Source organism: Euprymna scolopes, chromosome 28 (assembly GCF_053919585.1).
Source record: "Euprymna scolopes isolate OS-2025 chromosome 28, ASM5391958v1, whole genome shotgun sequence".
In the NCBI taxonomy this organism is placed as follows: domain Eukaryota; kingdom Metazoa; phylum Mollusca; class Cephalopoda; order Sepiida; family Sepiolidae; genus Euprymna; species Euprymna scolopes.
The window spans coordinates 47,223,532-47,238,485 of record NC_136509.1 but is presented as its reverse complement, the minus strand read 5'-3'; the positions used below and the strand labels follow the sequence as shown (position 1 = coordinate 47,238,485).

The 14,954-nt window shown below is 31.3% G+C and overlaps 1 protein-coding gene across 1 annotated transcript in view; it reads left to right on the top strand.

Moving 5' to 3' along the window:
- Positions 1 to 14,954, top strand: part of LOC145249591 (kelch-like protein 12) — a 56,243-nt gene that overhangs the window by 20,183 nt on the left and 21,106 nt on the right. Inside the window, exons 4-7 of the mRNA XM_080111295.1 lie at positions 1,050 to 1,267; positions 6,641 to 6,790; positions 11,197 to 11,311; positions 13,046 to 13,152. Coding sequence (XP_079967421.1) covers positions 1,050 to 1,267; positions 6,641 to 6,790; positions 11,197 to 11,311; positions 13,046 to 13,152 — 590 coding nt within the window. The remainder of the gene's footprint in view (positions 1 to 1,049; positions 1,268 to 6,640; positions 6,791 to 11,196; positions 11,312 to 13,045; positions 13,153 to 14,954) is intronic.

Sequence of the window (14,954 nt, the reverse complement as noted above, 5' to 3'; positions counted from 1 at the left end):
CTTACATGAAAATGCTGTTGATAAGCTCTTTGAGTCAAAACAATTGACCCCTGATTTTGGTAAAACAATTTCACAACTTGTGTACATTGTTCAATGCTATACTTATTCATGATTAATTTCCAAAATATTATCTGTAAAATATCTGAATAAGAGAAAAAATAATCATTAATGATAAAATGATAAATATTTTCAACCCTTCAGCGACCTTTTGGACACCATGTATAACGATTATTACTTAAAATTTGGATTTCATTCGATTAAAGATACACGGATTCCTTCTATTTGTGTTGTATGTAGGCAAACTTGGATAGGACTCTATGGGCAAATTTATCTTTAGTTGACCTTTAACGACTAAATATTTTCGTTTATTAGCCAAATAAAAAAGTTATGAGTCAAACTTATGTAATTTTTGGAATATGACATCTTAGTTTTGTGATGAGTATGTATATCATAAAGATTTTTTTTGTCTTTTTATTTTAAATATGTCTAATTTTAAATACCGAATTTTATGTTTAGACTTGAAGGTATAAAAATTTGAATTTCTTCAGTTGTTTTTTTTTAACATCCTTCATTAAAAAAAAGATATATTGTTCTATTAAACTTTTATTGTTTAAATAATTTAACTTTGCTAGTTTTCAAAAAATATTAAAGGCTGAAAAGACATTTTTCACTAAGTAATGAGTTTTGGAAGATCGTCAGTGAAAGAAACACAATCACCAAAAGATAAGAGTTTTATTATTTATCATTACTATTTGGAAAAATAACTCGCAACATAAAACCCTATGAAATGATGGTTTCAAGTTAGATGAAATGACACATTACTACTAACCTTAACCTTCAAACTAAACTTTGTTATGTTATTAATAAAAAAAAGGGATCAAATAGAAAATATTGATTGTTTATTGGTAGGTGTGCCATGAGAAGTTAAAGAGCTCAACAGTGTGCCACCACATTAAAAAAAAATTGTGCACCACTGTGTTAAAAAAATAGAACATATGATTGTAATCATTTATATAATGTTTATGGCTTAATTCGTTTGTGTTCTGCAGGTGTTAAAAAAGCCTGCAGTGCCTTTCTTGAGAAACAATTGGATCCAACGAATTGTTTAGGGATAAAAATTTTTGCTGAAAGTCATGGCTGCGTGACATTATCGAATGCTGCAGAGAAATACAGTGTGCAGGTTTTTGATGAAATCATTCAAAACGAAGAATTTAAAGTTTTGCCAGTTGAAGAAGTTGAACGTCTTATTAGTAGCGATGACATTCAGGTGAGTGGAAACAAAAGAAAAAACAGCTTTTCCTTTTTGTTAAATACTTTTTTAGGATATACAAAAACATTTCAAGGAGGTTTGTTTAATAAGTTTTCTGAATTTCTTTCAAATGCCGGTGAAAGTTAGTGATATGGTAAGCAGCAGCAGTAAGTGCTGTTTTTATGTATCAACTGTCGATTGGACAAAAGTCTATAAACAGTGACTTCTTTTAGCCAATCACAAGTGTGAAGATATTCACTGCCAAAATTTTGCATGTAATATAAAAACTCAAACACATAACTGTCTTAAAAAATAAAATATGCATCAAGTGCGATTGAAAGTCAAATGCTGTAATGTTGGAGAAGGAAAATTCTGTTTGTAAAGAGACTTTTCTTTCTCCAGCATTACAACATGGCAAAGAAGAAGAAAAAGAAAGAAAGAAAACAACACACTGAGGATGGAGTATAGCTCGAAAATATTTATGTTATAAATTTCAAACAAGTAAAATATTTGTTTATTTTCCTAATATTATGTTGTGATTTGGCTTTCAAGCGCACTTGATGCATATTTTATTTTATTCAAATGAAATCAACGTTTCTATATGGAACTCACACACTTGACATTATTCTTGCGTTGCTGATGCACAGTTCCAACATTTCAAAATACAACTGCTCAGATACAACGCGCGGCTCTTTAGAAACAGTCTTCTTTCTCCAACTTTACAACATGGTAAGGAATAAGAAAAGAAAAAAAAAAGAAAGAAAACAACATACTGAGGATGGAGTCTAGCTCTGAAATATATTTGTTATAAATTTCAAACAAGTAAAATATTTTTTTATTTTCCCTCGATTACATTGTGATTTGATTTTCAAGTGCACTTGATGCCTATTTTATTTTATTTAACATCAACGGTTCTATATGGAATTCAAACCCTTGACATAACTCTCTCTTTTTTTTTCTTTTGAATATACTGAAAATCCAGCCTAAGCCATTGGAAATACTAAGCACAGCAATATGCTAGAAGCCCTGCACATTAAAACAAAAAATACCATCCATCCAGGAAATTAAATTCAATAATAGTGAACACATTAAAACGCTTATAGCACGAGTGCTTATTAATACTGTTACAAAGATGTGATTCTTGGCAAAAACTATTTATAAATACAGACGCACCATGTTCTTTACTTAATAACTACCTCTGATTCACATGTATCCGAAATATATATCCGGGATATGAGCAAATACAGCAGATACATCAGCCAGTTTCCATTGGAAAACAGAAAACATAAATGGAAATTAGAAAAGATTAAAACAAAAATATGCAGGCAGAAATTGTCCGTCATATTTAATAAAATAAGAATAAAAAGAAAAATATGCTGTCCACACACACACACACACACACACATAAAATAGACCACCCTTTTATTTTAGAATATGACTTTTTGAAAGAAGGATAAAAAAATTTTTCTGTCACCTGATGAGTCAGTTGGTTATTGTTATAAACAATTGGATCGAAACATGATTTTGATTGTGTAACAACATTAAAATGATGTTTATCTTCATAGAAATAAAAGTACACATTGCTCTTTATTATTGAGCACTATTATATAAACCTCATTAAATTCATTTTTTTTATCTTTGAATATTTTTAACCTAGAATAATGTATATATATATATATATATATATATATATATATATATATATATATATATATATAAATTACAATTAAATTTACCAAAATGATTCAAGATGGTAAAATTAAAGTATATTATAAATATTAAAGAATTAATATTTATAAAGTTATCTCAGCCAGATGATATATATATATAATTTAAAGGAGATTAGAACAATAGTCTAAAGAGCAGAGTGTATTTTAATGTAATAGTGAAATTACTAGTTTAATTAAAATACAGGAAAGAAAAAGTGCTCGTTGTAATTTAGATATATAATAAGCTCGATAGGTAAATATCCTAGAGCTAATTTAATATTTAGTAATGTGATTGATAATTTAAAAATCAAATTATAATTGAATTAAAAATCCGTTTCATAAGAAGGAACAACAACAAAATCAATTATTTGTACGATCGTTTTGGAAAACAGTGTTTTTATTGTGGTAGACATCAAGTTACGGACAATAATTATTACATATAGTTTTTTAATAGACAAGGTTTCCTCATCAGCAAATTGTGAAGGGTTTTTATTAAATTTAAAAGACACCATAAATAAACCTAAGAAATAGAGTAAAATATAAATTTGGTTTAAGTACAATATTATACATATATACAGTGATGATCATATTTATTGGCACGGTAAAATAAAAGTTAAATTTTGTCTAATAAATTCTAAAAAAGGGATTAAATTAAAGAAAATAACAAAGTATATTATGTATTTTTAACTCGCCTTTCCGATGCAGCAATCGGATTTTAGAAAAAATAAATAACAAAGGAACAACAAACATAATTGCAAAAAACCCTTGTTCAAAATTATTGGCACGATTTATTTAATAATCAATTGTATAGCCTTTGGCCTTGATTACCTTCCTCAGTCGCTTTTCATAGTTTACAACCAAGTTGTTGCACTTTTCAGTAGTAATTTTAGCCCACTCTTCCTGACAATAATCCTCCAATTGAATAAGATTCTTAGGCTTCCTTTGCATTACCCTCAATTTTAATGTTCTCCATAATTTTTCAATTGGATTAAGGTCTGGGCTTTGTGATGGCCACTCCAAAACATTAATATGATTGTCCTCAAGCCATTTCTTAGTCAGTTTAGCTGAATGCTTTGGGTCATTATCTTGCATGAACCACCAACGACGACCAAGTGAGAGCTCTTTAGCAGAGTCTTTCAGGTTTTCATCCAATATTTTAACATAATCTTCCTTTTTCATGCTACCTGTGATCTTAACAAGTCGCCCTGGTCCAGAGGCAGCAAAGGATCCCCAAAACATCAAACTGCCTCCACCGTGCTTCACTGTGGGTATGGTGTTCTTAGGCAGGAAAGCTTCGCCAGATTTTCTGTAAATATAAGACACTTTATTATGGCCAAATAACTCTATTTTCGTTTCGTCAGTCCATAGAACACGTTTCCAGAATGCAACATCTTTATCAATATGACGTTTTGCAAAGGCTAGCCTTGCTTTCAGGTGCATAGGCTTCAATAAGGGAGTCTTTCTCGGACGACATGCTTTTAAACCAGCTCTCTTCAAAACTCTACCAACTGTATGTCGAGATACATTCACTCCAGAGGTGCTCTGTTCATCAACAATCTCCCCAACAGAGATCCTTGGGTTTTGTTTTACTTGTCGAACAATTTTCCGTTCATCTCTTGGGGAAAGAATCCTTTTTCTCCCTCTACCCTCTAAACTCATAACGTGGCCTTGCGATTTGAACTTGTTTATTATGGCTCTAACAGTGGATTTGGGAAGGTTTAGCTTCTTTGAAATCTTATCATAGCCCTCCCCATTGGTATGGCATGCTACAACAAGCTTCCTGACGTCTTCGCTGTGTTCCTTAGTTTTAACCATGGCGATTGAAAATTATAATTTAGTCACTTATAATAGTTTAAATAAATCGCTATCTAAAAATTATCTGAAAAAAATTATTCACTGAATTAGCGTTAAACAAGCATAATATGGCTATAAAAAAGTTCAGAAAGCACGTAAACCGGAAATTGATTGATATTATACTGATACTAAAAGAAAAACAAAGCCGTGCCAATAATTTTGAACAAGGGTTTTTTGCAATTATGTTTGTTGTTCCTTTGTTATTTATTTTTTCTAAAATCCGATTGCTGCATCGGAAAGGCGAGTTAAAAATACATAATATACTTTGTTATTTTCTTTAATTTAATCCCTTTTTTAGAATTTATTAGACAAAATTTAACTTTTATTTTACCGTGCCAATAAATATGATCATCACTGTATATATATATATATATATATATATATCATAATTTAGGAATTTAAATTTTATGATTTGAAACGGTTAAATTTCAAATCTAGAATTTTTATTATATGTAAAACAAAGAATACATTTTAATAAGTATGTTTCCTTAACCCATGAGTTTTCGATGTTTATTCATCTCCTCAGAGGAAAAAATATTAGCAAATATTATAAATGGTTTGCACCTAATTTGCTAAAGGTAATAAACATAGAAAATTATAATTAAAAGTTTTTAAAGTTTTTAAATCATAGAAAAAAGGAAATTAGATATTTGTGCAGAATGAAAAGGATATTGAACTTCAGATCCAAATTGTATGGTAAATTCTCAAGCAAAAGTTTTTGGTAGTAGGGAGGTAAAAAGATGCAATGCGTATTGTAATTCTTCCAAGGCACAACATAACACTCCAATATAGACATGATTCCTTGGTTTCTCCTTTGGTTGGATGAGATACCCCTCAAATATTTGATTATATCAACCCGGCAAAGATGTTTTTTTTTGTCTTATATAAAATGATACCTCCAATAATATTTTGTAAGACCGATAATCACTGGATACCAGTAGATTTATTGCATTTCATTATTCTGAAGTGTATATATATATATATATATATATATATATATATATATATTTTATTATTATTTTGGGGTAAACAGTTACATATGGTCGTTACAAATTGCCATCTGTTTCAGTCAAAGAGACTTCTTCTGGCGACCTGGAACCTCTCGATACCAAAAAGAAAAATGGGAGAGATTAGAGAGAAATTGAAAAGGAAAAATGGAGCTCTTCAAAAAAAGTATAAAAAGTTCATAAAGAGTTTACAAAAATTGCGAGCTCTCTAAAAAAGGGAATAGAAAGGGGATAAAAAAAACAAAAGAAACTGGGATAAAAAAGGGAAAGAACGCATTAGGACCTATTGGAAGATTATTCAAAACTTTTAACAAAACTGTTAAAAGTTGAGAGCTCGCAATTTTTTACAAACTCTGCTGCATACGTAATCATCTATTAGCCAGAGCCATTGGCATAAATGGTATATAAGCTTTACAGTACAACTATTTTAATAAATGCACTGACCTTTGATGTCAATATTTCTGTTGCTATTTACGTTTGTACAGGCGTAACATTATTTGGTATCATATATTTTCCATGCTTTTTTAACCATGGTGTATTATTCAAATCTCCACTTTCATGTTATTAATATCTACATTAAAATTTAAAATCTTTCATTTCAATGGTATATATATATATATATAATCAAGATTTTCAAATCAAGCATGAAAAATGAAATGCATAAACTTGGATATGTTTTGAAACTTGATGTTGTGGTTCTCCCTTCCTAAAAAAAAATGAACAAACTTTTTGGCCAACCACAGTACTTGCCTGCCCACCTCCCCCAAACCAACCAAGATAATTTTAGTTATATTTCCTTTAATTTTCTTTTTAACTTGCAGGTGACATCGGAAGAGCTTGTGTTTGAGGCTGTCATCAGATGGGTGAAAGCTGATCCTGAGAATCGAAAGAACATGCTTGCCCGACTTCTGCAGTTTGTTCGATTACCCTTGCTCTCAGCAAAATACATCACAGATAAAATTGATATAGAGGTCAGCAGCAGTTCTTCACATTTTTGTTTTTTATATTTAGACTTGGGGGTGCAGGTGGAGCTTAACCCTAACCCTAACACCTCTCACGTCAACAAATTATCTATATTATAACACAGTAAGGCATTTCATGCTTCTGAATTTTTGAGATGTGGATTAATAATTTGTGTTATTGAAATTATTCCGACTACTGTTCTCATCTTAAATGTTATTCTCACAACATTTTGGTTGATGTAACCCCTGACTTGTCAAACTCGAGAATCTTTCTGTTGACCTCTGTAATTTCTATGGAATTTAAAATGGGATCCTCTATTTTATCCATGGGAGTAGCATGCTGTCGTTCCGTCAGCCATGATCAGGTAGAAGCCTTAAGTAATTTGCAGTTGTATTCCTAGTATCACCTGCACTGAGGATTGAACCTTTAATGGGTCCATGGCATAACAGATACAGTAATTAGTAAAATTGAGTTTTAAGGGACACTCTTTTGGAGGTTGAAGGTTAAATGAAGAAGAGTTTTGATATTTAAAAACTACAGTCAACCTTTATGAAAATTCATGTGCTGATTGTGACAAAGGTCCTCAATATTTGCCTAAAAACGCATTTTGCATGCAAAGGAAATTTATAGAAGGCCATATAATGCAATGTTACAAATAGACACAAACTGAAGCAAATTAAGATACATTACGGTGGAACGAGCTATGCAGATTCACCTTAAATTAATAAAATATATATATATATATGTATATATGTCAAGGGGGTGTGAGTTCCATTATAGAAGCGTTGATTTAATTTGAATTAAATAAAAATAGGCATTAAGTGCGCTTGAAAGCAAAATCACAACGCAATATTAGGAAAATAAACAAATATTTTACTTGCTTGAAATTTATAATTTAAATATATTTTGGAGTCAAACTGCATCCTCAGTATGTTGTTTTCTTTCTTTTTTTCTTTTCTTTCTTCTTTCTTGCCATGTTGTAAAGCTGGAGAAAGAAAAGTCTGTTTGTAAAGAGCCGCGCGTTGTATCTGAGCAGTTGTATTTCGAAATACAACTTTTATAGATATATAGAATATATATATATATATATATATATATATATATGTTTTTTTATATTATATTATACTCTTACTTGCGATCTATCAGCCATGACACTTACTCAATATGTTGCTTTTCAGCTTAAGTTTTTTAGTTTTTCTTTGTTGTTTGTTTTATCTGTTTCTATGCAAAAAAAAAAAAAAAAAAAAAATCCCAAACAAGCTCTTAACGAAAAACCTACATCCATTGCCTTATTCATACTTGCATTTTTTCAATCAACTAGACCGTTCTATATTTCACCATAACACTTACAACTAGCCAAGCATGAGATAACTCTTGGTCAAGCAAAACATCCTGATACTAACATTTTCTCCAATAAAAGAGCACTAATTTTTAATTTTTTTTGAGAGGTTAATGTAGTTTGATCGGAACGTTTTTTAGCTTGCATATGAAGTTAATTTATAGACGGAAATACAAAGCAGATGTGTAATGGATTGACACAAACTGAGGCAAATTAAGTCATATCACGGTGGAAAGAGCTATGCAGATTCACCTTTTATTAAAACTATATATACAGAATGAGTCACGGGAAATAGATGTTTTTAGAACGCTTTTTGCTTCTAAATACTTCATAATGGCATAGTTTAGTAAATGTTTTTATGTACATTATAAAATTTTTTGTTGAAATATTTGCAGAGTTTTATTTTCCTTTAAAACACCCGTTTCCTGTGACTCATCCTGTATAAATATTGGTATAGTTTTAATTACCCTTGTCTTAATTCCCCTCTAGCATTATCTCTTCCGAAGACCTCTAGTTGTAATAAAATGCCATAGGTTATTTCCCTTGGCCAGAAGAAGCCATTCTGCCATTATAACACTGTAGAAGCACCAGAGCATTTGTTAGTTAATAAAACCTCCATTAATGGTATACCAGTCTTTTCTCCCTGTTCAAATATCTTTTTACTATAAGTATATGTTTTTTTTTTATTTATACGCTTATTATATTTATTCTTACTTGTGTTCGAAATAAAAACTTATATATAATATGTCCCCAAATTAACCATCTATTTTGATGCTAATTAATATTTTGAAATAGATGGTTAATTTTGAGACACCCTGTATTGTATTAATAAAAAGTGAATCTGCACAACTCATTCTGCTAGGAGAGGTGGATAATAAAACCAAAGAAATGAAGGTGCTAATACAGAGAGTGATCCGCGCTATTTTTTAAATCGTATTTCCACGTTTAATTAAAGTTTTATGATATGTTTTTTTTATTCAATTGTAAGGTTAAAGTACAGAATAGGTACAAAACACCCTCCCCTCCCCATGTTAAGAATGGCTTTTTAAATAATAACGTTATTATTTCAGCACGGATCACTCTCTGCATGAGTACCGAAATGAATATGGTTTTATGAGCAGAGTGAAAAAGTACATAGTAATTATTCTAATTTAATTCCAAGTAACATCATCATATGCATGCTGAAAATATAAAATAGAGTGGTTCGAGTGGTATATATATTTATATATATATACAACTAGCAGAGAGACCAGACTTTATCTGAGATTGAATGATGATCAATGAATGTTTCACACTCCTATATTTTTATTGTCATCAAAATCAATGAAATCGTCCATTTTTCCATCAAATCGATTGATTGCCTGCTCTAGTTGGGGACCCATTGTGTTGCTCCAGGAGAAAGCTTCACATGCCTCTCGCAGTGACTTAATCCACAGTACATTGTAGTCTACATTGCACTGTAGAGAACCTGCTGTTGATTTTATAAAATTATTTTATATATAATAGCTTGAATTAAAGTTTAAAATGCAGAAGTCAAGTATCATGCTTCAGTTGTGCTCTAAACAGAAGCGTTCATTTCGAACATAACCCTGTCATATCAAAGAACCTACTGTTGATTTTATATGTCGGGCCTTTTGACTTGTGTGGTAATAAAACTTCTCAAATGCCCTTGTAATATTAGGCTGTGTAAGGGGCTTAACTTTGGTCATATCAGATTATTTCAATTATCGATTATTGATACTTATCAAAGACATTCTGATACAAAGTCTATCTAAGAAAACTGCCAGGCACATAAAGTTAATAAAAATCGGCTCAGCCGTTTCCGAGTCCATAGGGAACGAACTCACACACACGCACACGAAGTTCCTTTTATGTAATAGTAGAGATATCACCATCATCCCAATAATCAGCCTCATCCCGTTATATAATGCCACATACATCAACAGCAAGCAAAGCACATTACAAATTAGATTTAAAAATTTATATAAATATGTCTAAAACGTTTCAAGTGAACATAACCGATGCTTGGATGTCCAGTGGGCAGATGCAGGACGGAAAAGAGAAAAGGGCATCCTTTTTCATTATGTTCAATAGTTGAAAGTAGTCCTTCAAGGGTTGGTTGAAATTAGTACCCCCCCCCCCGAAAACTGATTGGTACTCTTGGGGCCAAATCACCTCAGAAAGTCAGCCCTCTGTTATAAAATAAATATTAGTGTTCATGACTGCTCTAGTAATTAGCATTACCTGCTTCCTTTTATCCAGCTCGTTTGATTCATTGGTCTAGTGGTCTTCAACAATTTGCTGTTTAATACCTCCTTGTAATATAGCTTCCTTTTCCAATAGCTTCTTTCTAAGAACTGCCGGCTTATGGAACTCTCTTACTGCTGACTGTTTTCCTCCTTTTATTATGCATTTTGAAATGTATCTGATAGGCGTATGAGGGTGTAATGTGGAATATATTTAATTTATTTAGTTTTAAGCAATACTGGAAAAGAGAGGGTAGAAACCTGACGCAAGAAAATTCTGACACCTTTGTAAAACGGTAACAATCGGTATAAAGAATTAATATATGAATGCTCTGCAAATTACAGTTTCTTGACTATCTAAAAGTGGTTTCAAGATGCTTAATATGGAAACAAATTTTTGATTGAAAATTGAAATATTTCAGATCTGCATGAATTTAGTCTATAGTCATGTGACATCAGTTAAGTAAAGTTGCTTGAATTTCAATTTACTCAATTAAGTTTTTAATATTAAACATTTTTTAAGGTCACTAAGCATCTTCAGTTTTTTGTGATAATCACCTTTCGTTCTTGTTAGCTCCCTACACCAAGTGACTTCACACCTTGTCTTGAGTGGCACACGCACGCGCACACACACACACACACACACACACACACACACACACACACACACACACACACACACACACACACACACACACTGTATTTACTGCTGAAAAACATTTTCCTAAAAAATGAAATCCTTTAATAGCATAGGAAGTATCTCTTTTGAATTTCAATAGGTTTTAATTTAGTGATTGTATTTTATAGTGCGGACTTTAAATGTTTTTAGCCATTGGTGCGTCGATGTCATGAATGCCGTGATCTTGTTGATGAAGCAAAGAAATTTCATCTTCGTCCCGATCTCAGAAGCTGCATGTATGGACTGAGGACGCAGCCACGTTATGGTAAGAAATCATTTCGACAATTGTGCATTTCCGATTCACCGTTGTTTATTACTAAATGAAAAGTGAATAAATATTAATATAGAAACGGTTTTATATTTTTAAGGGAAGTAACTCTTGCTTTCTGTCGTTTACCTCAAAATTAATTTGAGAAGAGTTATGTCCCTTGTATTAATTTTCAGAGAACAGATTTCAATGAATGTATCTTGTACAGTACTCTTCAATTAATGTACTTATTATAAAAGTAAATTATTCTTTCGATTATAATATATATTAATAAATATTATTGTTGATCTATACCTAATTTTTTTTTCGATTCTTATCCAGAATTTAACCTAATTACAAAATAAAAATACAGAAAAATCTTTATGATATACATACCTGCCACAGAACGAAAATGTCATATTCCAAAAATTATATAGATTGATTAAGTAGTTTTTTACATAGAAAATTATTTTTTTTTAACGATTTTTAGTGATTAATAGTATAACGTAGCCATTAGAAAGCTGATTTTAAAATATCGGGTGTTCGAATTGAGTTATCTCCCTTTATTTATTAAATATGGCGGACCAAGACATACTGTGCTTACTTTCTTATAAAATTTGATTTTTTTAATTAAAGAGAAAAATACGTCATCAATTTACTTGACTTTTGGAATATGTCATTTTTATTCTGTGATGGGTGTGTATATCAGGAAAATTTTTTGATATTTTTGTTTCTTTTAATCAAGTTTTGGACTTGGACCAATTTTTTTTATCCAAATTCACTTTCATATAATTGCTCCATGTTGTGTATTCATTGGAGTTTCTTGGACATTTGGAGTTCACAACCGCATGTATATTCTGGTTAGGGGAGGTTGGTGTTTGAGGCTCGGTTTTAAAGTGCCGAACATTCGCCTTTCACAATTGTGTGAAACAGTATTGCGATGAGGTAGAAGCTTGGCTAGCAGAGATTATCTTGTTGCACATGCCTTGAGAACTATTTTTTAGACCAGCAGGAGCACTTCCCCACTGAACAGCCCTGGCAGACTAGGTGATAAGATGTTCCACGAAGTTGCAAATCTACAAAACCATGCTTAGAACAATTCTTCTCTACAGACGTGAGACCTGGTCACTGCAGTAAGAAGTGAGTAAATAACAGCAATTTATGACAGTTATGGCCCCAGAATCATGACGTATATTTCTGTAATATATTTTTCCTAATACACTATTTTGTTAATTAGACCGTGTCTCTCTTGATTATTACATGTGCAATACCTCCGTTTAGTCTACAGAAACAATGGATAAAGGTAACTGCACATGTAATTGTGAGGTAAGGGTTGCACAATCCCTATCTACACATCTCTTGAATTGGCACTGGCTGAGTCAAGTGGCAAAGAGAAGTGCTAGACAACTGGAGACAGTGCCGAGATAAGCGAGGAGCACATACAACATCAGGAATTCCCAAATCGTCACCCATTTTAGTACTGACTAGGGTCAATGATGCTTAACTTCAATGATCTAATGAGAACCAATGTGTCAACGTGAATTATCCTGTACCAGAATGTAACACTACAACATAAACCAAAAAGGGTTGATATGCCATAAAACAAATATATATCATCATTTTCTTATGTTTTTATTTACCAAATTGTTTTTTTAACAAAAGAAAAATCAAACACGAAAAATTCGTATAAAAAAATTTCATTTGCTTTTCATTTTTTCTTCTCTTATTTCATATTACTTTTCTCCATCTCAGGAAGTGGTGATGTCCTCGTAATCCTTGGTGGTTTTGGATCCCATCAAAATCTTGTCGACACTGTCGAAATGTATGATCCAAAGATGGCCAAATGGGAATGTTTGCCTGTAAGTATTAAAAAAAAAAAAAAAAAAAATCAAATTTTGTTTCTGAATTTTTTAGATGAGGATTGATAATTTGTATTATTTGGACTACTGTTCTCATCTTGAGTTTTATTCGCACAACGTTTCAGACAATGTAACCGCAAACTTTCTTCAGGTGCAACTTATAAAATCTGGAGTCTTTCTATCAAGCTTATAAACCCACTTCCTCTTTTCTTGTCATATTTTTCTCTTCCTCACCCACTTCCTAACACATATGAGGAAGCGGTCACATCAATAGTATCACAAGCTTACAATACAAAATCATCATTTATTCTTTGTTTATTTTTCTGTTGGATATTTACCATTTAAACATACCTCTCACATAAAGGATTAAGTTTGAAATTGCAAAAAGGTTATGGTTACGATTCCCAATGACAGAGCCCAGTTCATGTTATAATTTCTAGATGTGTGATGTATGCTATATGGAGTATAAATAGAACCCACTCAGTTGAACAAGGTGCTTCAGTGAAAAGAAGGAAAAGACAGTAAATCTGGCAATGAGAATTTTACAAATTCAACAACAATTTTAACAAAACAAATACTTCATGCTAACAAAAACAACAAAAAAAGCACACACACAAATTCAACAACACAAATACTTCATGCCTACAAAAGCAACAAAAAAGGCACATACAAATTCAACAACAGGAGTTATAAACTTCAAATTTAACAAAACAAATATTTAATGTTGAAAAAAAAAGAATAAGCTACAAACTTTGAATTTAAGAAAACAAATAATTTTTCACACAAAAAGGGGAAAAATAGGACCCCTAGACTGGAAAAATTCCAATTAGAAGCGAACATGGAAATAACATATCATAACTCTCATTTTCCATATTTTGATCCTTAGGTCTCACATTCAATGAGTGTTGTTTCTGACAAAGGAGGAAGAATTGCTGTTTTCTGGGTCAGAATTTATCTAACATTTATTGTTGGTTAGTTTTTGACCATTTTTTTTTTTTAGCTCCTTACGTCAAGTAGCTTCATGCGTTGTCTGGAGTGATTTACATTAACAAAAATTTTGAAGGACTGCTCGATCTCTTTATTAGCTTGATGAAATAAAAGCTACAATAAGTTTACTAAGGTAATCAAAATGGTAAACTTAAAATATATTATAAATATTAAAGAGTTAATATTTACAAGTAAAATAAACTCAGCCAGATATAAAAAGCTCAATAAAACTGAAAAGGAAATAGAGCTTATAATATGAACAAATGATTAATAAAATATGTTAAAAGACATCTTGAAAAAGAGTTAAAGACATATTTAATTTTAAAAAAGGAAGCACAAGATAAGTGGATAGTCCTTAATCCGCGGAGTTTCGAAGAAATACTCTCCTTCTCATCAGAGGGCAGGAAATAGTAAAATGCAGGATCGGATTTTGCATATAAAAGTATTTAATGAAACTACAAGTAAGTCAAAGATCTTACTTGGTTAAAAAAAGGGTGAGGTAAGGGGAACAGGAGGCAAAAGAAAAATAATAAAAAGATTTCACATGAATGGATAGTCCGGTGAAGAGTAAAAATCCAAAAATGGTAAAATCCAAAACGGTCGAATTTAAAATTTCAATCCACTGGGTAAATTCCAACTGGTCCAAAATCATCTAAAAGGCAGAGTTCCTTGGAAAAAAGCGTAAATGGAATGAATTCCAAATCATTAAAAGAAAAGTACTAGAGATAATATTTGAAACACGTCTGTCAAGGCTGGATGAATCAAAAAAATTAAGGCTTAAAAAAAATCCGAAAAACGGTGACAATTTAAATTTG